We start from the raw sequence: 26,361 nt of genomic DNA, 5'->3' as shown, positions 1-26,361 counted from the left end.
CTGAGCAGGGCCTGGTGGAGGGAGGAGCCATGGACATGAGGAGAGGGAGGAGGCCCTCGGACCATCGCTGGAACCAGGTCACTGAGCAGGTTGGATGGGGATGAGATCCAGAGCCAAGCAGTCCAGGTGGAAGAAAGGGCACGATCCGAGCGCCCAGAGCCTGGGGACCTGGCACATAAAGCGCTGCGGAGGCGGCCCTGCCTCTGATAAAGGCTGCACAACCTCTGCTTCCTGCCACCTCCAGCCGGGCCCCAGGGGAGGCGGGATTCAAAGGTTTCTTCTAAGAAACAGTTCCCTCCCAGGGCAGAGGCAGGGAGCCTTGGGGCTGGGCTCGTTGCGGCGCCCTGGCTTGCACATCCTTGGGCAGCACCCAGAGCCCGTGGGTGCTCTGGCCCCAACAGTGCTCCGAGAAGCCCCAGAGCCAGGCAGAGCACCAGGATGGTGGAGTTCGCGCCCCTTGCCGTGCCGTGGGAGCGCAGGCTGCAGACGTTCGCCGTCCTGCAGTGGGTCTTCTCCTTCCTGGTCTTGCGTAAGGCAGCTGGGTGGGGTGGGGGTGGGGGTGCAGTGGTGGGAGACCGTGGCCGTGGCGGGGGGAGTTGAAGGGGGGGACCAGAGGTGGGGGCGCAGGGTGCCACTGGAAGATGCTCGCCCCAAAGGGACTTGGCTGTGCCCACAGCCCCTGCCCAGCGGCCCTGGAGAGCCGGGCGGGTAGGCGCTGAGGCCGCTGCCCTGGCTTTGGGCAGGTCACTTAACTTCCCTGGGCTGCCGATTGTCCCTTGATTCTTGGGCAGAGACCCAGGCTGCGGGCTGGTGTGAGGGAGGATAGAGCTGATAGTGGAAAAGATCCAGGAGCCTCAGGGGGCTAAGGGGGGGCAGGAAGAGGGGGGACAGGCTTCCTTCCTCCCGCACAGAGGAGGGAACTAGGGCTGGAGGTGGGGTGGGAAAGAGGGAGGAAGGGGGAAAGAACAGGACAGGGAGGAAAGGGGGGGCTGGGAGGGGGGCCTGGGGCAGCCTCGGGCTGGGCAACGCGCCCGCCGTGGCCTGGCCGGCCCCCTGCCCGACCTGCCCAGGCCCCCCTCGGTCACCTGCAGAAGGGGGCGCAGTCGCGGCCTCACGGGGCTGCGGGGCAGGCGAAAGGAAACGCGCGCTTTGGCGCAGCTCAGACCTGGCCGGGACCCTGGGCCGTGACCCAGGAGGGAAGGGGCGCGCCCCCTGCACCCCACCCGCGATAAACACACCGAGTGTGACCGCGTAGGGCGGCATTCCCAAACTCCTGTGCTGCTGCAGTGAGCGTTGGGAAGAGGCAGGTCCCGGGAACGCGGGATGCGGTGTCCCCCGCGGCAGGTGACGGGGCCGCCGCCAGGGCTGGTGTTCAGTCTGTAGGCCGGATACCGACGCAGTCCCTGCGGTTTGGCCCTGACCGCCCCCTCCCCGCCCTGCCGCTAAGGGATTCCCCTTGGCAAAGCGGCCCTGCGGAACCCTGCCCCGGCAAGGCCGGAATCCCTTCTGATTGGTCGGTTTCACTGCCCCAGGGTTGGTAAACTCTTCTCTCTCTTTTTTTTTTTTAAGGATTTTTTTCTTTTTAAAGGAGGTACTGGGTAGTGAACCTGGGACTTTGTACATGGGAAGCAGGTGCTCAAACCGCTGAGCTATTCCTGCTCCCCAGTAAACATTTTTCATACCCCTCAGTCCGTTATCCCCATTGCAAGGTGTGCAGGGAACTGAAATGTCTTAAATGCCCTGGCTTGCCTGTCTGGAGTCCTGGGCTCCTCCTACTGCCAAAGAAAGGAAAGCAAAGGAGGCGGGGAAAGGGGAGAGGGGCCGAGGGGCTTGGGAGAAGGTGGGCGTGGAGGTGGGAGGAGAGAGCAGGGCAAGGGCGACGCCCAGGGCAGCCTGCAAGGGCACCGGGGACCAGAGCCCCGTGGCTCTGCTGGGATCACCGGCGACGAGGAACCTCGTGCTCAGCTGGGCTTGTGCCGTTGTTGAGAACAGGAGTGTGTCTGCATGCTCACTCCCCCACCCTACCGCAGGCCCTTGGCATGTGCCTAGCCCTGCTACCCCAGGAGCCTGGACTCCCAGGAGTGGCACGGAGGGATAAAATCAGCCTTGGGCCTGGGAACCAGAAGAACGACTGCTGAAGAAAGGGTTGTGGGTCCACTCGTGCCAGGTGTGGGGTTGTACCTCACCCTTTATTCCGAGGGCAAAGGGAAGCCTGGGTAGGCCTTTAGGCAGGGGAGTGACAAGGCCCAATCTGTGTGTTCAAGGCCCCCGTGGCTGCTGGCGCTCTCCACCGTGTTTGGGGTGGGGTGGGGGGGCAGTCCCAGTCCAGCTCAGGGGTCAGCAAATTACAGAGCAGAGGTCAAATCCAGGTCAAACAACAGTGTTTCTTACATTTTTAAATACTTACATTTTAAGTGACTACTTATGTACCTAAATAATAGCCTCGAATTTCCCTCTTGGGCTGCAGTCTAAAATATTTACTATCTGGCCCTTTAAGAGGAAGTTTGCCCACCCGGGTCTGGAGAGGCTGGCGTGGGGTGGGAAGAGTGTCCTGGTCCAAGAGACAGTCAGAAGATCCCGTCCCCAGGCCCCCAGGCCCGGGGACCGCAGGTGGATGGCGAGGGAGGCAGGAGGCCAGGCTGCGGTCTCGGCCCCTGCGCGGTCGGCTGTCCCCACCAAATTCAGGCACTGGGGAGGAGAAGGCTTGGGGAGTTAGGGGGACACACGCCATGGTTGATTTTGAGGGTCTGGCAGGACTTAGACGGGGAGAAGCCACTAGGCAGCTACCAGCAGTATAACAGAAGTGAGCCTGCCAGAAGCGCGGGGCAGGGAGGGAGGCAGCGTTTGAGGGGCTTTTAAGAATCCGGTAAAGACGCAAGGGCAGCCTCCCGGCGGGGACCTGCCCATGCAGAGCCCGGAGAGGAAGGGCCTCGGCACATTTCCGAGCAGTTGGTTCACACTGGAGTTAATGGATGCATTTTGGGGAGTGACAAAGATGAGGCTGGAGAAGACGACTAGACCAGTCACCGTCACCACGAAGGTCACAGATCCTGCAAGCTGGTGCTTTCCAAATGGGTTGCTTGCTGCTGCCTGTTTCTTTCCTCTCCTTTGCATCTCACACTCTTTCACAGGAAGGGATTTATCCATTCAGTTTGTCTCATTCGCAGCTGCATCTCGTCTCCTGATCCTAGAAGGGTTGGAGCCGGTGAATGCAGCTTGAATGAATGGATGGAAGTGGGAGCACCAAGTGGCCAAACGAGTGGGACTGGACCCAAGTTCCACCTTACCAGTCTGCTGTGTGACCGGCCAATTTTCACACCTCTCTGGGCCTCCCTTAAAGTGGGGTTTTCCATTTCTCCCTCAGGGAAAGAAGGTATCTCCCTTCTTAAATTACTGTGAAGATGCACAGTCTGACTGGGGTATGTTAAAAGGGGTTAAGGGGTGAGCCAGGAGTGAGGAATGGGGAGGGAATTGGGAAGAGGTCTCCTCTGGGCAAGCGCAAATGCCTTGTGGGGTTTTTCCCCCAAAATTTTGTATATTTTTTCATAACATATTTAAACAAAACATGTATCCTAAAAGTAAAACACTCCCACTTCCAGGTAACCACTACTAACCATTTTTCATTCTCTCGAACTGGTTTTCTTAAAGTGGGAGCCACCTGCACAGACTCTTTTTTTCTTTTTTCTTTTAAATCACTTTATTGAAATGTATCACCCACACACAAACATACATAAACAATAAGTGTATAGTAATAGTTGTGAATTTACAAAACAAACATATATAACATCATACAGCACTCTCATAACTCTCTCTACCACCACCTTACACTGTTGTTAAACCTTTTAAACTAATGATTAAAGAGCATTGCCAAAATACTATCTACTAACCAAAGTATTTTTCCCCTAACCAATCCAATTATTATTATCTTTATATCATTTTTATATGAACATACATAAACAATTAAGTGTATAGTAGAAGTTGTGAACTTACAAAGCAAACATGCGTAACATCATACAGGGGTCCCAAACATCAGCCCTCCACCAACACCTTGCATTTTCATGAGATGTTTGTTACAAATTATGAAAGAATATTGTCAAAATCTTACTACTAATTATAGTTCTTAATTTACATTTGGTGTTTTTTCCCCAACCCACCCTATTATTTTTTAAATATATTTTTTATGACAGAATTTGTAAACTTGTGAAACAGTCATGCACATGTGCAGAATTCCCAAACAACACCCCCCTATTAACACAACTCACTGTGGTGGAGCATTTGTTACAGATAAGATAATATCTGATTGTTAACCACATCCATAGTGTACATTTGGCTCACATTTTCCATACTGCCTCATTATAAACACAGTACATCTTTGGCATAGATGCAAGAATATTATATTATTACTGCTAACCCTAGTCCATAGGTCTCTCCAGTTGAATTTTTCCCATGTGTTCCCAACACCCTGCAGTAGTGATGTACATTTGCTCTAGCTCACAAAGGACACTCTTGCATCTGTACCATCAACCACAATTCTCATCCACCTCTTTGTTTACCGTGCTATTCAGGTCCTAGATTATTCTCTAGCATTCTGTCAATTGGCATTTATATCCCTAGACTACCATTTTCAGCCACATCACTATTTATAAACTAACTGTTGCTCAGTATGTGTTACCATCCACTCTATACATTTCCACACTTTTACAGAAAAGCTAATTAAAACTGCTACATACGTTAAACATCAGTAGTCCATCTCAGTCCTTCTCTTATCTCCTTTAAGAATCCACCACCTACCACCAGGTCTTGGAGATATTTTCCTACATTTTCTTCTAGGAGTTTTATGGTTCTTGCTTTTATCTTTAGGTTTTTTATCCAGTTTGAGTTAATTTTTGGATAAGGTGTGAGACAGGGGTCCTCTTTCCTTCTTTTGGCCATGGATATCCAGTTCTTTCAGCACCATTTTGCTGAATGGACTGTTCTGCCTGAGCTGTGTGGGTTTGACAGGCTAAACTGAAATCACTTGGCCATACATGTGAGGTCTGTTTCTGAAACATCAATTTGGTTCCATTGGTCTATATGTCTGTCTTTATGCCAGTACTATGCTATTTTTACCACTATAGCTAGGTAAGATGATTTAAAGTCCGGAGATGAGGGTTAACTTTTCCTTTTTATGATGTTTCTGGCTATTCAGGACCCCTTACCCTTCCAAATAAATTTGATGATCATGTTTTCAAATTTTTTAAAAAAATGTTGGTGGAATTTTTATTGGGGTTGCTTTGAATCTGTATATCAACTTGAGTAGAACTGGCATTAATGATATTCAGTCTTCCAATCCATGAGCATGGAATGTTCTTCCAGTTATTTAGGCCTTTTTGGATTTCTTTTAACACTGAGTTGCAGTTTTCTGAATATAAGTGCTTTACATTGTTGGTTAACGTTATTCCTGACTATTTAAGTTTTATCTGTCATGTTTTATTTTCACCACTCTTTTGACACTTTTAGTTACTGGATAGTCATCTCCATGAGGTCAGGAATCTCTGTATGTTGACAGGGCAGAGGGCTAGGGAAAAAGCCGCTCTCCTGTGTGACTGAGGTCCCAAAAAATGGAAAGTAGAACAGCTTATCCAGCCAGTCACTCCCCATCCATTTATCGAGCACCTGCTGTATGAATAGGCATTTCCCACCTGCGAAAGCAGTGTTAGTATTTCAAGTATTGCAGAATCTTTTGCAGGGAGACAGGGGGAGGGAAAGGGGAAGACTGGAGTGAATGAGGCAGCCTGGCGTGGTTGGGGGCATGAGCTTTGGAGCTGGGCTTCCCCGGGGCTCCAGTCCCTGCTCCAGGAACAAGGAGGGCTGGTTCCGCTCGAGCCTCCATCTCCCTGAAGGCAAGGGAAGCTGCTCTCATCCCTCTGGGGCCACGGGCTGGACAGATGAAGCTGCTAGCGTGGGGCGAGTGGGGACGGCGTGGCCTGGGCAGCCGTACTTGCCTCTCTGGGGCCTCCGACCGCTGACCGCCTGCTTCCCTCCCCAGCCCAGCTCTGCGTCGCCGCCTTCATAGGCCTCCTGTGCACGAGGTTCTGGCCCTGCGCTGTGCTGTACGCGGCCTGGTGGTGCCTGGACCGAGACACGCCGCGGCAGGGGGGCAGGCGCGTGGAGGCCCTGAGGCGCTGCGTCCTGTGGAAGTACATGAGGGACTATTTCCCCACCGCGGTGAGTGCTGAGGCTGGTACGGGTGGGGAGAGGGGTGGCAGGGCCCAAGGGCCCCACATCTCCTTGGGAATCCTGGCCTGGCAGGCAGGAGCCTGGACTTCCACCGCCGTGGGGCAGGGAAGAGGGGCACCTTCTTGGGCACGCGGGGCCAGTGTGAGATTGACGGCTGTCCAGGATGCGAAGGCGCTCTGTGACGTGTGGAACGTGACGCATGTGTGTGTTATACAGATGCAAATCTCAGGGCCCAGATTGGGAACATGAACGTAATAAACTCACAGGTCTTAAGAGACCATCTAGCCCCATGCATATCCATCAGAGGAGGAGACCGATGCCCAGAGAGGGACAAGGGTGTGAGCAACGGCACACAGCAAGTTCTTTTACTGGTTTTAAAGTTTGTGCATTGACTGTGGGTGAAGGGGCAGAGAAAAGAGCCCTGACTCTGGTATGCTGTGCGCCCCATTCTGAGCCTCAGTTTCCCCATGTAGCCAGTAAGCAGCCTGGACCCCCACTGCTCTGAGTGCCTTTGAGTCTCCGGCTCTCTGGCTCGAGGCACCTCCTGGCCGTGATGGCCACTTGGCCCCAGGCTTGAGGGTCACCTGAGGGGAGGAGAGCATTGAATCTGAGGGAGCCGATCCCTCAGCTCCTTCACAGACTCCAACAGACCAAGCCCTTGACTCTAAGCAGCCGGGCAGGGCTGGTTTACTGACCAGAGAGGTTAGGATGGGCAGGCAGTGGGGACAGAGAGAGGTGCCTGGCAAGGGCGGTTGCCCCTCCTCGGAAACAGGACAAGGAAAGGTGTAAGGTGTGGTCTCAAGTTAGACATACTGGATGCTAATCCCACGTCTGCTGCATACTAGCTGTGTGACCTTGGGTGAGTTGCACCGTCTCTCTGAGCTTGTTTCCTCACATGTAAAATGGGGGTGATGCCACATACCTCATAGGGTTGTGTGGGCTCAAGGCAACAGTGCAAATAAAACACCTGGAATGTTCCTAGGAACTGGCAGCTTCGGTTATTTTCCTGAGCCAGTGGGGACTCAAGGAGGCAGGGGTGTGGCTGGGGGCTGGGGGAGGACTCTGATGGCTGGAGCCCTGCTGCCCTGACCTGCCCCCCTGAGTAGCCTCTCCTGTCCCTCCAGGAGTCAGGGCCCAGCTGGTAAAGCTGGGACTGCCAGTGGGAGAGCGGGCGAAGGAAATCGGCTGGTAAAGGTTAAAACCTGCCCAGGGCATGAAAACTCAGCGGGGCAGGGCTCAGGCTGGGCCGCCTGCTGAGAGGCCTGGGGCCCGACAAGGACCAGCAGAGGCTGAGCAACAACTGCAGGGCCTGTGGGGCAAAGGGCAAGGGCAGGGCGCAGGCGAGGGCGGGAGGGTGGCTGGCAGAGACGGCCGCGGCCCTGGGGGTGGTAAATGCTGATGGGCAGAGCCCGTGGGCAGGGGCGTTGCTGAACTGGGGGTCTGGGAGGGGGCAGTCTTCCCTGCCCCCTGGATCTGCTTCCTCTCAGGGGCCCCTCCCAGGTCTCACCGGCAGAGACAAGCAGGGCCCTGGGTGTGTCACGGGCACAGTCCCTGGTTCCCCCCCAGGACCCTAGAGCTTTGAGATTCTGAACTCCCTTCCCAGCCTGAAGTGCCTGGGGGTCAGAGTTTCTTGGGGAGGGAGAGGCTGTGGCCCAGGGAGAGAAAAACCCACCCGTCCAGTCAAGGGAAAGCGTAAGCAGGTTGGGGCCTCCAGGAGGAGTCTGTAGCTCCTAGGTCTCCCCTCCCTCTGCCAGCCGAATCCTAAGCTCACCCGGAAAGCAGGGCATGGAAAGGTGGTCTGGGAAGGGCCCAGCCCAGGCAAAGGGCTGGGTGCTGGTCCCAGTGGAGTTTTGACAGTAGCCTCGTGTTCAACGTGACTAGAGGAGAAGGTGCTCCGGGGCATGGGCCGAGAGAGGTTTGCAGGGACAAGACACCCAAGCCATAGAACTGGACTCCTCAGGTGACAGAGAGCAAGGGGACAGCCTCTCGTGCAGCCCAGTGGCCTCCGAAGGACAGTGTCTGGGCTCTCTTTGCACCCGGAGCCACTGCCAGTTACAGGTCTGGCAGAACTGGTGCTGCTCGGTGCCTTTTCCAGTGTGGGGACTCCGTTTGCACAAATTCCTCATGTGCAGTTGTGTGGGTGCGCTGTGTCCCTCAATGCCTTGCATCCCCACCCACCGAGGGTGGGATAGCACCCAGCGGCCGGCAAAGGGCAAGATGCCTTTCACATTGACCTTGCATGTCCCTGCTGGGTGCCTGCGGGGCGGCCCTGCCACCTGCAGACACCCTTCCCGCACACCTCCCAGGAGACCCTCCGGGCCCTGCAGGGATCTTGGGGTGAGCAGGAGACAGCGAGCCCCGGCTCTGCCATGAGCTCTCCAGCATTCACGAGCCTCGGCATCCCCTGTGAAAAGAGAGCAGCCCCCGCCCACCCCGCATCCTGCCAGCTCTTACGGGATTTATGCACCAGCCCTGACGTGGTACTTCAGGCCCAACCAGGAAACGGCTTCTGGGCTGGAGCCACCTGAAGTCCCCCGAAGGCCCACCAAAGAGCTAGTGCAGAGAACGGGCAATGCTCCATGTCAGAGGAGCTTCCGCCCCCTCGTGCTGAAGGTCTGAGCGGAGCTGGGGAGATCTCATCATCGCGGAGCAAACACTGCACAGGAGGCTCAGGAGGGTGCAGTGCCCTGCCCGGGGTGTGTCCCTGGTTGTCAGGAAATGCTGTCCCCAGAGTTCTGGTCAGAGCCGGCTTGGGGCAGCACAGGGCACCTCCCTGAGCCCCCCTGTCCCCACCACCCTCACCTGGGACAGCCCCTCAGCTCCCCCTCAGCGCCCAGGCCTCCTCTCAGCACACACGGGTTTTCAGCCTGAGTCAGAGGGGCTCTTGGCCAGCTGCTCACCTGGGCCGGGAACTCCAGCTCACACAGCCCTGAGGACGGGGCGCTCCCTCCCTGAGATGGCTGCTTCATTGCGGGAGAAGGGCTGTCTTCCCGGGAGCTGGGGCTGGCCTCCTGCCATCCTCCTAGGAGTCCCACCTCTGCCTTTTGCAGGGGGAGCTGGTTCAGAGGCCCCTGCCCGCAGCCCTAGGCTGCCCTGAGGGGCCTGGGGGCTTCCACGTCCCCCCCAGCCAGGCGGCTCTCCAGCAGGGCTTCTCAACCTCTGCACTGCTGCATTTGGGGCTGGAGAACTCTCTGCTGTGGAGGCCTGGCCTCACCCCTGCCCTCTACCCACTAGAGGCCAGCACTGCCCCCGAGGTGCGACAACCAAAAGCGTCTGCAGACGTTGCCAGATGTCCCCTGCGGGGCAGGGGGCCAACATTGTCCCTGTTGAGGCCCACTGCTGGAGGGTGGGGGTGGTCTCCTCAGCTCCTCCTCCCTGGCCCCGTCAGCTCTTCACTGGCTCCTCTTCTGCCGACACCCCCAGTCCCTCCTCCACGCGGCGCAGGACCAGCCCAGCAGTGACTCCCAGCACACCTGGCATGAAAGCTAATCTCCACGGCAGCCTGAGGGCCCTGCACCTGGGCCTCTGCCCACCCAGCCCTCGCCCGCCTCCCTTGCCCCTTTGCCACCTTAGTTTTCCCGATATGAGTCACGTCCCTGGCACTGTGCCCTTACTTGAAGTGCCTTTAAGCCCCGCTGCCTTTCACCTGGGGACTCCCACAAGGCTGGGCCAGCTGGCTGTGCCCACGGGGCCAGGCTGCCTGGGCCCACCTCCTGGCCCTGCCTCTTTACAAGGTCAGCGGGTGAGCAAGGTCATTACCCTTGGGTCTCGGATTCCTCATCTGTGCAATGGGGACAGCGACGTCCGTACTTCCTCACAGGCTTGACGGAGGATGACACTGTGTGCAAGGTGCCTGGCACATAGTAGGTGCCATGGTGCCCGCCACCTCTGCCACACTTTCCAGATCTCCGGGCCTGGCATGCACTCTATGTCTTCAATGCTAAGACATACCAGTATTTCATGTACCAGTGAGAAAAAATTCTTCCAGTTAGAATAGCCAGCGCCTCTTGATTTCACAATGTTAAATATGAAAACAGGCGCATCTCAGAGCTGATGGAAGAGTGTCTGTGAGATGAGGGCAGGCCTGAGGAAGGAGGAGAGGGCAGGGCCAACACCTCACCCCCAGAGGCCGAGGAGGTCAGACGCGGGCCCAGAGCCACACAGGCAGTCGCTGCCTGTGCCAGGGAGACTCCAGGCCTCTCCAGCCATTGGGCCACCATGCACAGGTGCAGGGAAGGACCCATCCTAAAAACTGCAGCCCCCGGGAAAATCGCTCTTATTAACCTGAGCAGCATCACACAGTGGCCGAAGAGTGGAAATAGCTGAAATGTCTGTCAACTGATGAAAAGACAGACAAACTGCGGTCCAGGTAGACAATGGAATAGTATTCAGCCATCAAAAGAAATGAAATGCTGATTCATGGACAACCCCTGAACACATTATCTGCATGAAAGAAGTCAGGCACAAAAAATCACAAAGGATTCCATTTATGGGAAATATCCAGAAGAGGCAAATCTGTGGTGGCCTAAATTAGATTAGTTGTTGCCAGGGCTGGGGGAGAAGGGGAGAACAGGGAGTGATTGCTAATGGGACAGGGTTTCTTTTTGAGGTGTTGAAAGCATTCTGCAATTACACAGCAGTGTAGGTTGCACAACCTTTTGGATGTTCTGAAATCACTGAATTGCACAATTAAAATATGGTATACAAAATATATTAGTAAAAAAAATTAGCAACATCTGGAGCCTAGTAACTTGGCTCAGCCCCCTCACCTGATACCAAACCAGCTTGACAGCACAGGCACTTGGCCAGAGTGTGCCCCAGACATCAGCCTATCTTTGCTTAGTCACACTCCCCTATTCTAATGGAACCGAGGGGGCGAGACAGAGAACACTGCACTTTAAAGTTTGTAAACCTCTCCCCTCCTCTCTGTGTATCCCCCTTGAATTCAACTGCCACCCTGCCAGGGAGGCATTATCACTGTCCTGGTGGGACAGAGGGAAAACTGAGGCACAGAGGGGGCAGCAGCCTGGCAAAGGCCACATCGTGACCCAGTGGCAGAGCCAGGCCTGCTGCCTCTCTGGAGCAGGGCACTTTCACCTGCAGCCCAGGTGACACGTCGGAGCAGGACGGGAGCAGGCACCTCCTTCCAAGGAGGCTGCCTTGGCCTCATGCACCCACAGGCTCATTCCTTCATTTCACAGCTTTCCAGAGCATCTGCCCTGTTCCAGGCCTGCATGGGTGCTTCTGGTATGTGGGCTCTAATCTTGAGGCCCTCACAGTGCTGGGATGATAGACCGGGGCACAGGGGACAGATAGAAGGTGGTAGTGCAGAAGACACCAGCAGAGAACACGTCCGGGGAGGTGCAGACTGGGCCTCGGGGGGCAGTCATGGGCCCACCAGGGCCCACTCCTGGACGCAAGCAGATGCGTGTACAAACGCTGGCACCCGTGCCTGGACACAGGCCCTCACATCACCAGCATTTTTCTCTACACAAATTTGTCTTTATGAAGGAAGTAATCACTCATTCCTTCATGCATTCACTCGTTCTTTCATTGTTCATTTATTTCAACCTGGTAATAAGATCTTGTTCAAGATGCACAAGAGACAAAAGGATATACAGTCAAAGTCTCCCCCCCACATCATGTCCCATCTCTCCAGGTCCCTTCCCCAGGGGTGGCGTCTACTAGCAGTGTTTGGGGTGTCCAAATGCAGACGATGTATTTTTCCCTTCTGTGCCCAGTTGGTGGCATTCTGCACACACTCTCCTGCCCCCTGCTCTTTCACCTGCTGATCTGTTGTGTTCCTCGTCTCATATCAGGACAGGAAGAGCTGTTCACACTTCCCTACACACAGTGATCCACCGTGTGTTTCATAATTTGTCAAAAAAAGTCCTGTTGATGGGCATTTGATGCCAAGTGTGGTTTTTTTGTTTTGTTTTTTTGTGTGTGTGTGTTTGAGGTACTGAGCCTGGGAATTGAACCTGAGACCTTGTATGTGGGAAGCTGGTGCTCAACCACTGAGCCACTTGGCTCCCCTGAGTTGGTTTTTTCATTTGTTTCCTTGCTTTTTTTGTTTTTAGGAGGCACTGGGAACTGAAGCTAGGAACTCCCATTGGGAAGCAGGTGCTCACATCCACTCCCCCCAGGTTTTTGTTTTATTTATCCTCTCTCCCCAGATGGCACTCTCCTCTGTCTGCTCATTGTTTGCTTGCCTTCTCCAGGAGGCACAGGGAACCTAAGCCGGGACCTCCCATATGAAAGGCGCGTGCCCAATGGCCTGAGCCACATCCGCTCCCCGCAGGCCGCAGCGGGGCTGGCTTGTGGCATCTGCGCATTCAGGTGTCTGCTCGCTGCAGCGGGTACGGCGTCTGCTCATTTCTTTAGGAGGCACTGGGACCTGAGCCCGGGACCTCTCCTGTGGTAGGTGGGCGCCCAACTGGTTGAGCCACATCTGCTCCCCTTCCCATGTTTTTGATATTAACAAAGGATATGTCAGTGAATAACTTGCATAAATGTCATTTTGTACAAGGGTGAAAAATTCTGTAAGCTCATTCCTCTGCAGCAGGGTTGCTGGGTTAAAAGGGCCAATTGTGTTTTTTTTACAAATTTTGATGAGTATTGACAAATTTCCCTTAAATGGGAGTTGTACAAAATTACCCTTCCACTAGCAGAAAATGAGAACTTAAAAGCAAGTGTTTCAATGCACTGAGCAAGTTATGTTTTAGAGAAACCACAGCAGGTAGATTCCTGAGGCAGCACTTGTCCCAGGGAGCATCCCCAGCGATTGCTCTGCTCTGTCTATGTTTTCACACCCAGCAAATCCCCCAGTGCATGAGGGGAGGAGGCTTGTCCCCGTCTGGGGAGGTGTTGGGCCCTGCAGCCCTTCTGTGAAGCGTCAGTGGGTCTGCGGGAGTGGGGCAGAGGCCAAGTCCAGTCAAGGACAGGTGGGCCTTGTGCTGGGAAGCCTAGGTGGGGCACCCAGGCCCCGTTGCTACCTCCCAGGCCCCTCCAGGCCCCTCCAGGCCCCTCCAGGAATCACCTGCTGAAAGTTGCAGCTTGACGGCAGAGTGACCTTTCACGTGGGCGAAGCTGAGTCATCATGGGAAGGACAGCAGATTGCAGGGCCCAGGCCATCAGGGTGCTTCCTGCCCAGGGGTGGGGGTTGGGCCAGGAGCCCTGGGGACCCTTTCAAGTCCAATGGCTGTGGCTCCCAGAACAGAGGGCACTCTGAGGGGTGGGCTCAGCAGTTCCTGGCTGAGTGGGGATGGGATGGTCCGCTGAACAACCACTGGCCGTAGCAGACTCGGCTACACTGCCACCTGTCAGGTCACCTGCCGCGAGCAGCGTTTGTTAACTTGGCCCGTCCCTACGCCATCCCCTTCAACTAGAAGCTGCTAACCACAGGCAGGTCTCCTCCCCCACTCAATCTATAATACGGCACCTGCAGGGACCCCACGCCCCCTCCATGCTGCAGGCCTGAGCAGACCCAGGCACGTCGCTGTGCTGGAGCCCCCTTGGCCAGGGAAGGGAATGGAGGCAGGGCAGCAGGCCTGGCTGGGGGGAAGCAGAGGGCCGCAGGGTGAGAGACTTGCATTGCGAGGAGGAGGAAGCAGGACTGGAGCCAGCCTCCTGGGCCACCTGCTCTTTCAACAGGAATCCACTCCTGATATGGCCTCTCAATATTCTCACAGGTCTTTTTTTTAAATGTTTATTTCTCCCCACCCCCTTGTTGTTTGCATTTGCTGTGTCTCTTTGTTGTGTGCTGGACTTCTCTTTTAGGAGGCACCAGGACCCCAACCATGACCTCCCATGTGGGAGGGAGGTACCTAAATCACTTGAGACACTTCTGCTCCTTTTTGTTGTCTCTCATTATGCTTTCCTCCTTGTTTCTCTTGTTGTGCCAGCACTCCCTGTCAGCCCCGCACATCAGCTCACTGTCTTGCTCTCTTCTTTAGGAGGCACTGGGAACCCAACTGGGACCTCCCGTCTGTGGTAGGTGGGAACTCAATCACTTGAACCAGATCCTCTTCCCACTCACAGGTCTTTTTTTTTTTTTTAAGATTTATTTACCTATCTCCTCCCCCCCCATCTGCTCTCTGTGTCCATTCGCTGTGTGTTCTGTGTCTGCTTGTCTTCTCTTTATTTTTTTTAAAGATTTATTTATTTATTTATTTATTTATTTCTCTCCCCTTCCCCCTCCACCCCGGTTGTCTGTTCTCTGTATCTATTTGCTGCATCTTCTTTGTCTGCTTCTTTTGTTGTCAGTGGCACAGGAATCTGTGTTTCTTTTTGTTGCGTCAGCTCTCCGTGTTTGCAGCACCATTCCTGGGCAGGTTGCACTTTCTTTCGTGCTGGGCAGATGTCCTTACAGGACACACTCCTTGCACATGGGGCTCCCCTACACAGGGGAAACCCCTGTGTGGCACGGCACTCCTTGCGCACATCAGCACTGCACATTGGCCAGTTCCACACGGGTCAAGGGGGACTGGGGTTTGAACCACAGACCTCCCATGTGGTAGACGGACGCCCTAACCACTGGGCCAAGTCCATTGCCTTGTCTTCTCTTTAAGTGGCACCAGGAACTGATTCTGGGACCTTCTGGAGTGGGTGAGAGGTGATTACTCTCTTGTGCCACCTCACCTCCCTCTTCTGCTGTGTCTTATTTTCTCTCCTCTGTGTCTTTTGTTGCTTCATCTTGCTGCGTCAGCTGGCACTCCTGCACGGGGCAGCACACCTGCACGGGGCAGCACTGCCGCACGGGGCAGCACTCCCACACGGGGTGGCATTCCCACACGGGGCGGCACTCCGCATGGGCCAGCTTGCCATGCGGGTCAGCTTGCTCTCACCTGGACATGGAACCCTGGACCTCCTATATGGAAGACTGGAGCCCTCCTGGTTGAGCCACATCCCTTTCCCTCACAGGTCGTATATGCCAGTTTTTCTTATGTTGTTTTGTTGCCATGGGCCTCGCTGGGCATGGTGGCGCCCGGTGTGGCCCTTTGGTGCCTTCAAACTATATTCTGTGTCTTAGCTTTGGTAATTCCAGGAGCAGCGGGCATGATGGGTCCAAATACCGCACCTTTACAGATGACGGGCCTAAGGCCACACAGCCGGGCAGTGGTGGGCAGGGACGGCCACCCGGGGCCAGCGCGGGCTCACCAGGCCTTGTCCCTGCAGCTGGTCAAGACTGCGGAGCTGGACCCCTCCCGGAACTACGTCGCGGGCATCCACCCCCACGGGATCCTGATCGCAGGCGCCTCCCTCAACCTCTGCACGGAGAGCACGGGCTTCTCGGCGCTCTTCCCGGGCATCCGCCCATACCCGATGACTCTGCCCTTGCCCTTCCGCATCCCCTTCCTGAGGGACTACTTCATGAGCTTAGGTGAGCCTGGGGCCCGGCAGGGGCGCTGCAGGGCCGGCTGCCCGCGGGGCCGCGCGCTCCCCGCGCATGCGCAGTGGGAAGGAGGCGCCTGGGGAGCAGCGCCCGCAGCGGCGCGGGGCCGCGAGCTCGGGGAGAGCTGGGAAGAGGGACAGGGCTCCGGCCTGTCCTCAGGGGGCCCCGTGGGCACTGCTGGTGAACTGCACCCCGAGGCTGCCGCACCTTCCTCTCCCCCCAGGGCTGGTCACGTCAGACAAGGAGAGCGGCGCGCACGTGCTGAGCAGGAAGGAGGGCGGGAGCCTCCTGGCCATCGTGGTGGGGGGCGCCCAGGAGGCGCTGGACGCCAGGCCCGGCGCCTACACGCTGGTGCTGCGGCACCGCAAGGGCTTCGTCAGGCTCGCGCTGGAGCACGGGTACCCGCCTTGAGGAGGAGGGGCGACTGCACAGATTCTGTTTTGGTGGGAGATGTACCGGCCCGTTTTCAAATGCCCAGAGAAGTTTCCACTAGCGGAGACTCGGCGGTCATAGGGACTGGGTGGGAAGGAACGTGTTCCCCAAAGCTGACACTAGATCTGAGACATTTGGGATCAGGGAGAATGAGGTGTGCGGCCCATTCCAAAGCTGTTCTACCTTGGGGTAAGCCTCATTGAGGAATAGGAGCCAGCTGGGGTAGGGGAGATTTTTCTAGAAAGTTTGGGAAGATGGAAAACATCACGTGAGGTATTCTGATCTACCTGTCATGGTGCGAGTGAGAGGTCGTGGTCCAGAGAGGGGCAGAAACCTGCCAAAGGTCAGCGAGCGAGGCTATGGCCGATCGGGGAGAGAACCCAGACCTCCCATTTCCAGCCCAGGGTTCTGTCCTCCACCCCAGATCCTGGGTGCTGTGTCCCTGAGGGAAGCAAGGTGCCTTCTCGGGAGATTCGTGCGTGCCCTGACTCTTCTGTCTCTCTCCAGGGCAGCTCTGGTGCCCACCTTCTCATTTGGGGAGAATGAACTATATGACCAGGTAAAGAATCCCCCCGGCTCCTGGTTGCGCTGCATCCAGAACCGGCTGCAACAGGTCATGGGCATCTCCCTCCCACTCTTCCATGGCCGTGGAGTCTTCCAGGACAGCTTTGGCTTCATGCCCTACCGTCGGCCCATCACCACCGTGGGTGAGTTAAGACCCAAGCTGGGAGGAGGTAGGCTGCAGGGACAGGGGCTTGGGCTGGGCACTGCAAGGGGACGTGGGGATGGTCAGGCACCTCTCTGTCCTCAAAGAGCATATATTTCTAGCCTGGGAAACACACACACGGGCAGATAACCCTAATGCAAGGCAGCCTGGGATAAGACCGTAACACAAAGAACAATAGTCCCTGCTGGTTACCGAGCCGCTGTGTGCCAGGCTCAGCACTGGCTGACTTACATTCAGTGTCTCAGTTTCTCCTAACCACCTGCACGGCAGGGATTATTATATCATTGATAGCAAACTGAGGCCCAGAGAACCAAAAGATAACACTGCCTCTGAAAAAGCAAAATTGAGATTTGAATCAGGATTTATTATGCCAGAGAAGGAGGGTTTTTGATTCTGACCCAAAAGATCTCAAAGGGCTTATTGGAGAAGGTGGGTGGAGGGAGGGATGGTCCAGGTCTGGGTTCATTGTGTGTCCCCTAGCAGTCAGTAGGCTCTGAATTCGAGCCTGTGGGATTTCCTGTGAGCAGTGGGCATGGACTTTAGTGCGTCCTCTCTGACCTGTCAGGAGACCTCTGCTTCTAGGATTCATATCAGGCTCCTCTGCCCAACACTGTAGAGAGAGGCCCCTTGGTCTCCTTCCACCCCTCTTAGTTCAGCAGACTTGGTGAGCCTCTAAGCCCTGCCTTCCCTGTGCTTTTCCTGGCTGCGTGGCCTTGAGCAAGTTACTTAATCTCTCTGAGCCTCATGGCCTTACATGACAAATAGGAATGATAACAGATTCCATCCCCCATCCACAAGGCTTAAAGGAGATAATGCAGGTAAAGCACATGGCACTGTCAGCTGCTGTTCTTGTTCTATCAGTACCGTGCCGTCATGCCCTAACCTCTTAGAACTGATCACCTGAAACTAGAGTGTGGAAGGGGTTTGGTACGAGCACTTTCCTGGGGCGATGCCCATGGGGTGTGTGCCTGCACCAAGGGCCCGTGTGACCCCAGGTGGTTTCCACTCTGAGCCGCTGCCCGCTTTTGTGCCTTGCAGTGGGTAAGCCCATCGAGGTGCAGAAGACGCTGCATCCCTCGAAGGAGGAAGTGGATCAGCTGCACCAGCGCTACCTCAAGGAGCTGTGCAACCTCTTTGAGACCCACAAGCTCAAGTACAACGTCCCCGCTGAGCAGCACCTGGAGTTCTGCTGAGCGCCTCCAGCCAGAGGCGGGCTGTCCCCAGAGGCAGGGCTGGCAGCTGTGGAGAGCATTAGAGAGCCCAGCTGGAGCTGCTGCCATCTGAGAGGGCTTCCTGGTGGCATTTGTTGAACACACCAACTCCAGAGACACCCCCACCCCCACCTCCAGACTCCTGCAAATTCCACCCACGCCAGGTCCCAAGTCAGACCCGCAATGTGGGAGAGCAGGCCAGACTCTGGCATCTGTGATCCGCATGCCTGCTCTGAAACCTCTGCAAGTCTTTCTCTTCTTGGCCTCCGTCTGCTCACCTGTGCAATGGGAGAGAGGGCTGGATGAGAATGATTTCTTAGGTCTCTGTCCTCTCTTGTGATGTCACTCAGTGGGTAGAGGAAAAAGAGCAGTGACTGGGTTTTTCTTCCTTTACCACTGAGTGACAGCACAAAGAACCCACCAGCCCCCAAACCCCTCTCCTACAAGTCCCTCCATCCTGCAACTGCCCTCCTCCCCCAAGCTAGACAGGAGGGGGTGGCCACTACGTCCCCTGCACTCTCCTGAGGCATCTTCAAGTTTCTGAGTCCTTTGGGCGATGGAGTGGCAGCCAGAGGGTTCCAGAAGGTGGGTAAGGAGAACTGAGCTCCATCACTGATTGTTTCTGCATGACCTTCCCCTGAGCCTCAGTTTACCTGACTGGCTAAGATGACCTCTGATTCTCAGGCCTGACTCCATAGGTTCACTCCTGACTCACCCTTGGTAACCTCAGCCCCTGACCTCGGCACTAGAAGGGACCTCAGCAAATGTGACTGTAATAAATGGGTTGGGCCACCTCTCCTCCTGGCCCCCGGCTGTGTCTTACTCCTCCTGAAGGTGGGCCAGGCTGGGCCAGGGGAGCCCACACTGGTGACTTCATGGTCCTCAGCCCCGAGCTGACGCCTCTGGCTCTCTTCTTTAGGGGCAGAAGGAAAGCGTCTGGTAGGAGGCAGGGCAGACTAGCCCAGGGAATGACACCACATGCGAGGTCTGTGTGCTCACAAGTGTCCCCAGGGTGGGTGAGAGGGCACAAGTGCCCTGACGAGAAGTCTGGATTCCTGGGTTTGGGACATGCGTCCCTGTAGCCCCTGCCCCCCTCTCCACCTTCCAGGGCCTTCTCTTTGGCAGCAGGCAGTGAGGGGCAGGGCATGGCTGGGCAGCCTGGTGCTTGCGAATCCCCCTCACACCCCAGCAATAAGCAGAGGCCTTGCCCTCCAGGGCAGAGCTCGTGAGGAGCTACACCATGGGTGGCATTTGGAGATGTGTCCATTAGGGTTTGAATCCTGGCTCCACCCCTTCCAGCAACCCTGGGCTAAGCCACATTACCTCCAAACCTCAAGCTCATCATCTGAGAACGATTATAGTAACTGACCCCTGGTTTGGGGAGTGTGTCCTGAGAACGTCAGCCACTGCCTCCTTTAGGGGATGATGTAAGGTAGCAGTCAAATGGCAAATGGGCACAGTGTCTCCAGAAGGTGCCTGTCATCCTATAGGCAGCATGGCGTAAGTGTCGCAGGAGAAGCAGGGGTGACGGGCAGTAGGTGTCCAGAGGAGGGAGCGGAGATTCCCAGCCAGCGGGGAGACTTGGGGCAAGGGACATGAGGGCAGGGCCTTGAAGGAAGGAGGGAGGTGAAAAAGCACCCTGCCCACCCCACTCCCATCAGTTACCTCCTGCCGTGTAACAGGCCCCTCCAAAGTGCGGGGTGAAACCACCAGGGTTATTTCCGCCGTTCTGCGGTTGGCGGGTGGTTCTCCTGGGGCTTGCATTCGGCTGGTGGGTGCTCTGTGGCTGGGACAGGCGGAGGAGCCGGAAGAGCCGGGCCTCTCCACATGGGCCCTGGGTCCCTCCAGACTGATGGCCTTCGACATGACGCTGAGTGGGTGGCAAAGCCGAGAGCTGAGGCTGCCAGGCCTTCTGAGTCCGAGGCTGCATGGCCTGCCCTGCATCCCTCCCTCGGCCAAAGCAAAGTCAATGGCAGCCCAGATTCAAGGTGTGAGGGACAGACACCCCCTCCAGAGGGGAGGGGCAGCAAAGTCATAGTTCAGAAGGACGTGGGCACACGGAAGGGTCCTCGTGGCCATGTTCACAGACAATCTACCAAATTGTACAGGAAAGCTCACCGCAGAGCCCCCCCGCCCCGCACACACTTGCCCTGGAATTCCTGTGTGGACATGATAAAAGCCAGAGTTTATCCCAAGGGCCCCGTCTCTCTCTGCCCAGGCCACCCTTCACGCAGCAGCCAGAGCCAGCACCTGAAACACAAATCTCACTCCCCAGCTCAGAACTACTATTGATGGGGGCTATGGGTGGGAGGCTGCTGTCTCTTCATAGATCACCTAAGTGGTCTGTGTCCTGACCTGTGGGTGTGGGACAGTGAGAGGCTGCCGTCCTGCCCTTGGGACCATGGCAACAGCTCCAGTCCCAGGAAACAGTTTATCAATGCAAACTCTATCCACTTTAAATATTCAGGGAAAATGCAAACCAAATGTGCTAAAGCTTATCTAGACCGTATGAAGTCCATGCTAAAAGCTTACCGAGGATGTGGAAGACATATGCTAGTTCAAGCCTATTGAGCACTGAAACAGAGAACCCTTTGGCCCTTCCTCTCTGTATAAAAGGAACTCAAAGATCTTGTTCAGGGCTCGGATTTTGGAATGAGAAGCTCCAAACCCGGCCAGTCTTAAATAAATCATTTTTCCTTCCCAAAAATTATTCCTGAGTCCTGACCTTTCTATATGGAAATAACTGAAGCTCTGGACTTCCACCACACTATGGCCCTCCATCGCTCCCCAGACAGAGTTTGTGTTAATCTGGTCCCAGCAGGCACCAGATGACATTAGGTTTAATGAAGGAGCGCTTTTCTGGGGTGTGTGCAGGGCAAAGGGTGGGGGCAGTAACCCGGGGCTGTGGCAGCGGGTGAGGCACTGCTGCCCCCCTGAAGCTGGAGGGGCAAGTGCAGGCCACGGGGACCGGAACCCACAGGGAGGAACCATGGTCTGCCAAGGGATGCAGGGGGTGGGAGGACCCCCGGGGGTGAACATTCCCACCTCCCTCTCCTCCCTCTGCTCCATCTCCTGCCAAGGCTCCCCTGCCTGTGCCCAGTCAGAAGCGAGAGGGTGCCAGGTCTGTGCTGCCTTCTGCACGGGGAGGTCTCCTGGGAAAGAGCTCAGTGGAGGCCATGGAGAGCAGATGTGCAGAGGTGGAGGAGGAGAGACGTACGCCGCAAGGCCCACTGCTCTCCACTGGCCTCAGTGCCCCCAGCCTCAGCTCCCTGCCTCCCTCGCCGCTCTGCTCCTGTCACACTGAGCCACCTGCAGCCCTTTATATCCCCCGTGGTCTCTCTCTGCTGGGGACACCTGCTCCCACCCCCACCCCACCCTTGGTCTGGACAAATCCCACTCAGCCTTCGCGAGTTTCACCCACTCAGGAAAGCCTTCCCCCATCCTCCTGAGACAGGGGTCCCTCCAGGTCCCCCAGACTGCCCCTTCTGCAGCACCCTGGGTGGTCACCGCATGAGTAAATATGCACTGAGGTCCCCGCCTCCAGCCTTCCCATGTGCATCACCCAAGAAATCTAAAATAAAACGGTCCCCCAGGCCACACTGTAATGCCAAAACCCCTGCTCAGGCTGGCAGGCAAGGCCCTTTATCCTTCTGCCCTTTGATTGAGAAGATCTGGAAGGCATGCCCTTACACTATTTACAGGGCCTTTTGTCTAACTGAACGGTGTTCTGAGGCCCTGCTTTTGATCCTGCTGTGTTTTTAACAAAGGGTTAATTTTTGTACTGTGTTTTTCTGGGAGTGCCTTAGATTTGATCTTTGTTTGGAAGTCATTTCTTTATTTTAGCCTTGTTTGCCATCTGGAGAAGCCGGGAATCTTCAAAACCAGTTAGTCCTTGTTCCTTTTTGCTTCATTCTACTATAATCCATTTTATGATAAGCCACAAGAATAAACCAGACAGCGCCTTTAGCACTCTGCCTGGAGATCTCCTTTTCTAGACCTTTCAGGACTCTCCTACCCCACATTACTGCACATGACAGTGCGGCTAAACCATCTGAGACTAGTAACAAGCATCTCCTTTCCTCTAATTTCCAGTAACGTTTCTCTCACTTTCTTCTACTCACCCTCACTTGCAGCTTTATCAAAGCCATGTGGCTTCTATTAACAGTTTTTCATTTTGTTTGAGGGTTCCAGGCCAGAGATTGAACCTGGGACCTCACATGTGGGAAGCTGACATTGGCTCCCCGAGTTGGTTTTTTCATGTTTTGCTTGTTGGTTTGTTTGTTTTGCTTGAGGAGGCATCAGGAACTGAACCCGGGACCTTCCACGTGGGAACAGGGACTCAACCGCCTGAGCCTCATCCGTTCCCTATTTACAGTTTCTCTGTGGCACTAATAACTCCCCTCAAGCCCGATGCCTGCTTCCAAAGCCGTTCCCTCATTTTAGGTTTCTGTTATGGCAGCACCCTATTTCCAGGTACCTAAATGTGGGCTACCTATTGCTGTGAAACAAATTACCCCAAAACTCTGCAGCTTGGAACAGTAATATCGCACGTAGTTTCCGAGGGTCTGGAACCCGGGTGTGACTTGGTTGAGGGGTTCTGGCTCAGGGTTTCCCCAGAGGCTGCAGCCGGCTGTTGGCAGGGACTGGAGGACATGCCTCCAGGCTTACTCCCACAGCCTGGGGGAGGGGATGATGGCACAAGGGTACCAGGAGGCAAGGCTAATTGAGGGCCAGCCTGGAGGCTGGTTATTGTGGGGACAGAGGACTAACACTCAGAGGCCAGCAGGGCTACTCCAATCCTTGTTCTGCTGCATAAGATCACTTGCCCAAGGGACAGAAGCCGAGCAGGCCACGAGGGGGGTACACACACGGGTGGGGGGCAGCAGCAGCAGAGCAAAGGGGTCTAGGGAGGCATGTTAAGCATGACCCACCGGGCTGCTGCGATGGCCTGCGAGGGCCATCAGACTTGAGAATGCCAGGAAGGGAGACAGAGGGAGGCAAGTGGGGGTACTTGAGGGGCTGGGGACAAGAGGCCTCTCTTTGGCAGCAACTTTGGATGCCCCCTGTTGAAAACACTGGCCACCCCAGATAGGACAGGGCCCTGTCTCAGGGAAGACTGACCAAGAGAGCCACTCAGACAATCACATCGGACTTCATGCAAGCGACAAACGTCCTTTTCTTGTGCCAAGCCCCTGAGTCTGGGGAGTGTTCGTTACAGCGGTTGGCCTGCTCGATTAAGGCCAAGTGCTAGGAGCTGACAGATGAAGGTGCAGGCAGTAAGCGGCACCATCTGCACCTGCTCTGGCCCCAGAGCCCACCTCAGCAGTGGGTGGGAAGACGGTTCCCCTGGCCCCAGCACACACGCAGATGCAGGTGGCCAGAGGAGGGCAGGGTATGTTCTACGTGACTAGAGAGGGTCAGAGGCCCCAAGCCATGGGAAGCTAGCATCGCCCTGGAAATCAGGCTGCCCTTCGACCTAGGGAGATGTTCTCAGATATCACCCAGAGGGAGCAAAGGGCTGCAGGGCCCTGACCATCTGACAGGCACCTGATGGTTGACTGGGCCGGGAGTGCAGGGTGGGACAGGGTCAGCCAGCTCAGCACTGCAGCAGCCACGTGGCAGGGGACAAGGCTGCCCTCCTACGGGGACTGCTCTTTGCTAGGGTCCGAAGGAGCAAAGAGGCCGGGAGGGCATCCACCCGGAAGCTGCTGTGGTGCAAAGCTGGGGGGCAGCGCTGGGGTGGTGCTTATGACTCAGGTCCAAGGGCGAGGCTCAGGGGAAAGGCTCCTGGAGGCTTAGGCCTGAATTCGGCCAACACTTCTGAATGCGTGCTGTGGGCCAGGTGCTGGAGAGAAGGGTGAGCAAGGAGACAGGGTCCTGACCGGGTTTTGCTTATTGTCTGATAGAACTCAATGTCCAGCCAACGGGCCAGGAATTTACCCCCAGGGTGTGGAGGGCTCTGGAAGGTCTCTGAGATGGACTGGGCCATGGGCCAGGCCAGAGGGGAGACGATGTCTTGGGCTGACCTGGGCATTTGTCTCAGTGACCCCATGGAAGGGCAGAGCTGCACCCTCAGCTATATACAGAGTCCCTGCTAGGTGCTAGGCAGTGGGTAGGAGACTCTGCGTACATCCCTCAAGGACACCGTGACCCCTTTTTCACAGATGAGGGTCACATGTCAGAGAGTTTTAAGGACATTCTAGAATCCTGGCCCTAACATGAAGGCTGCCTTCCCAGACAGCTGTGACACGCACGCTCCCACCCTGTCGGGTTCTGGCTTAGATGAGGGTGGCACAGGCAGTGGAAATGGCAGGGGCCTGAGAGCCACAGAGCCAGCTCCTGTCCCGACCTGCTCCCTGCATGGCTGTGTGGCGCTGTGCAAGCCATGTCCCCTCCCCGCGTCTTGGTGTCTTCCCCTGCCATCGATTCATCCACAGCCGAATATTCAACAAATGCTAGTTCTTCTTCCCTTCCCCTTGCTAAGGGCCAGGAAATGACCTGGAGGACTTGTGCCCATCTCAAACGAGGCTTAGGCGTGTCTTTCTCTCCCTGTCTGCCAGAAAACTGGTCTGAGTGTTTCTCTCTTCAACCAGTTGAGAAGTGGCAAAGAACCAGGCATGGTTTTTCCCCTAATTTGTTGTGGACATATATATTTGTAAAATACCAACTAAATGAACTATAAGAAAATGGAGAAAACAAAGAGAATCATAGTACAGGTCCCAATTTTTTATTAGAGTCAACAGACAACAAATTACCCTATTGCATTGCTGTAGGCGTTTATCAAGTTACTCCCAATTTCTGTACTAATTTCATGAGACATCAGTAACAAGCAGTGCGTGCACCAGTGCCTGCCCTCAGAGCCCACCTGAGTAGCCCTGCTCTGGAACTTGTGGCTACTATCATCATCATAAGGTCGTTGTGGGGAAACGGACTTTGGCCCAGTGGTTAGGGCATCCGTCTACCATATGGGAGGTCCGCGGTACAAACCCCGGGCCACCTTGACCCGTGTGGAGCTGGCCATGCGCAGTGCTGATGCGCGCAAGGAGTGCCCTGCCATGCAAGGGTGTCCCCCGCGTGGGGGAGCCCCACGCGCAAGGAGTGCGCCCATGAGGAAAGCCGCCCAGCACGAAAAGAAAGAGCAGCCTGCCCAGGAATGGCGCCGCCCACACTTCCCGTGCCACTGATGACAACAGAAGTGGACAAAGAAACAAGACGCAGCAAAGAGACACCAAGAACAGACAACCAGGGGAGGGGGGGAAATTAAATAAATAAATCTAAAAAAATAAAAAATAAATAAGGTCGTTGTGAGTTAATGCACAGAAAATGACTTGGTAAACTGCCAAGCGCTGCACAGGCTTGGTCGGGGCTGCTGTTTTGTCCCCTTACATCTGGGTGAGCTGAGGCGGCTGGGAGCAGGGAGGCCTCACCTGCAGGCACAGCTGGGGAGCGGCAGCTTGTAACTGGGGCTCCACTGCTTCCGGCTCTCAGCCAGGACTCCGTCCACTCTGCTTTACGTGGGGATGCTGGGCTGTGCCACCCACATGCTCCTTCGTGGAAGGACTTGGTGCTGTCAGGAGAGGCTAGCAGCCCCTTCTGGGGTCACCTCAGCTGCCCCTCACCCGAGGGCACCCCCATCCCTAAGCGGCCACCTATGATGCCTGGTCCCAGGAGGATGGACTATAAAGGCTCGGCCATTTCAGAACAACCCTGCTGGGCCACGTCAGCTCGATGTCTCCCTCTGCTCGATGCCCCCACCTTCCCTTCCTTCCACAGGTGTTGTCCCCAAGGGCCGTCCAGAGTAAACACCCCACAGGCTGAATCCCTCCTCAAAATCTGCTTCTTGAAGAATCCAACCCATGACCTCATGCATATATGAAGAATTAAACTCCAGTGTGAGGCTCAGAGAGATTGACCTGTCCAAAGTCATGTGGTTTTTAAGTGGTGGAGTCGGGATTCAAACTCAGATCTGCCTGACTGCAAAGCCCGCTGTCCTGTAAGGTGTGGCCTCCTGACTACCAGCTTGGGAAACAAAGGAAAGATCAGAAAAGTTGGATTTAAGCTCCATAACTTAGAATAACTCTCACTCATTCAAAATGGCACAGCCTCTTTGGAAGACAGTTTGGCAGTTTCATATAAAAAAAATAATCTAAACTTGCCAAATGACCAAGCAATCACACTCCAAGGTATTTACCCAAATGACTTGAAAATGTATATCCACACAAAAAACCTGCACATGAATGTTTATACCAGCGTTATTCATAATCATCAAAAGTGGATGCTACCAGGATGTCCTTCAGGAGGTGGATGGATAAACCGTGGTAATTCATGTCATGGAATATTATTCAGAAATAAAAAGAAGCAAGCCATTAAGCCACACA

At 55.4% G+C, this 26,361-nt stretch overlaps 1 protein-coding gene across 1 annotated transcript; it reads left to right on the top strand.

The window, feature by feature from the left end:
• The first annotated feature begins 438 nt into the window (after positions 1–438).
• Positions 439–20,690, top strand: LOC101445084 (2-acylglycerol O-acyltransferase 2-like). Its single transcript, XM_058305931.1, has 6 exons — positions 439–529; positions 6,029–6,207; positions 15,397–15,601; positions 15,837–16,011; positions 16,553–16,752; positions 17,811–20,690. The coding sequence occupies exons 1-6, from the start codon at positions 439–441 to the stop codon at positions 17,963–17,965; spliced, it is 1,005 nt and encodes a 334-aa protein (XP_058161914.1). The 3' UTR covers positions 17,966–20,690.
• The last annotated feature ends 5,671 nt before the right edge of the window (positions 20,691–26,361 follow it).

This window comes from Dasypus novemcinctus, chromosome 10 (genome assembly GCF_030445035.2).
Source record: "Dasypus novemcinctus isolate mDasNov1 chromosome 10, mDasNov1.1.hap2, whole genome shotgun sequence".
In the NCBI taxonomy this organism is placed as follows: domain Eukaryota; kingdom Metazoa; phylum Chordata; class Mammalia; order Cingulata; family Dasypodidae; genus Dasypus; species Dasypus novemcinctus.
Note: the sequence above shows the minus strand (reverse complement) of the source record. Positions and strands in the feature narration are given on the sequence as shown.

Bases quoted from the DNA above. Each gene is read 5' to 3' on its own strand.
- LOC101445084 (XM_058305931.1), top strand. From the start codon at position 439: ATGGTGGAGTTCGCGCCCCTTGCCGTGCCGTGGGAGCGCAGGCTGCAG. The intron at 530-6,028 runs GTAAGGCAGCTG...TTCCCTCCCCAG, and splicing joins CTTCTCCTTCCTGGTCTTGC to CCCAGCTCTGCGTCGCCGCC. The intron at 15,602-15,836 runs GTGAGCCTGGGG...CTCTCCCCCCAG, and splicing joins GGACTACTTCATGAGCTTAG to GGCTGGTCACGTCAGACAAG.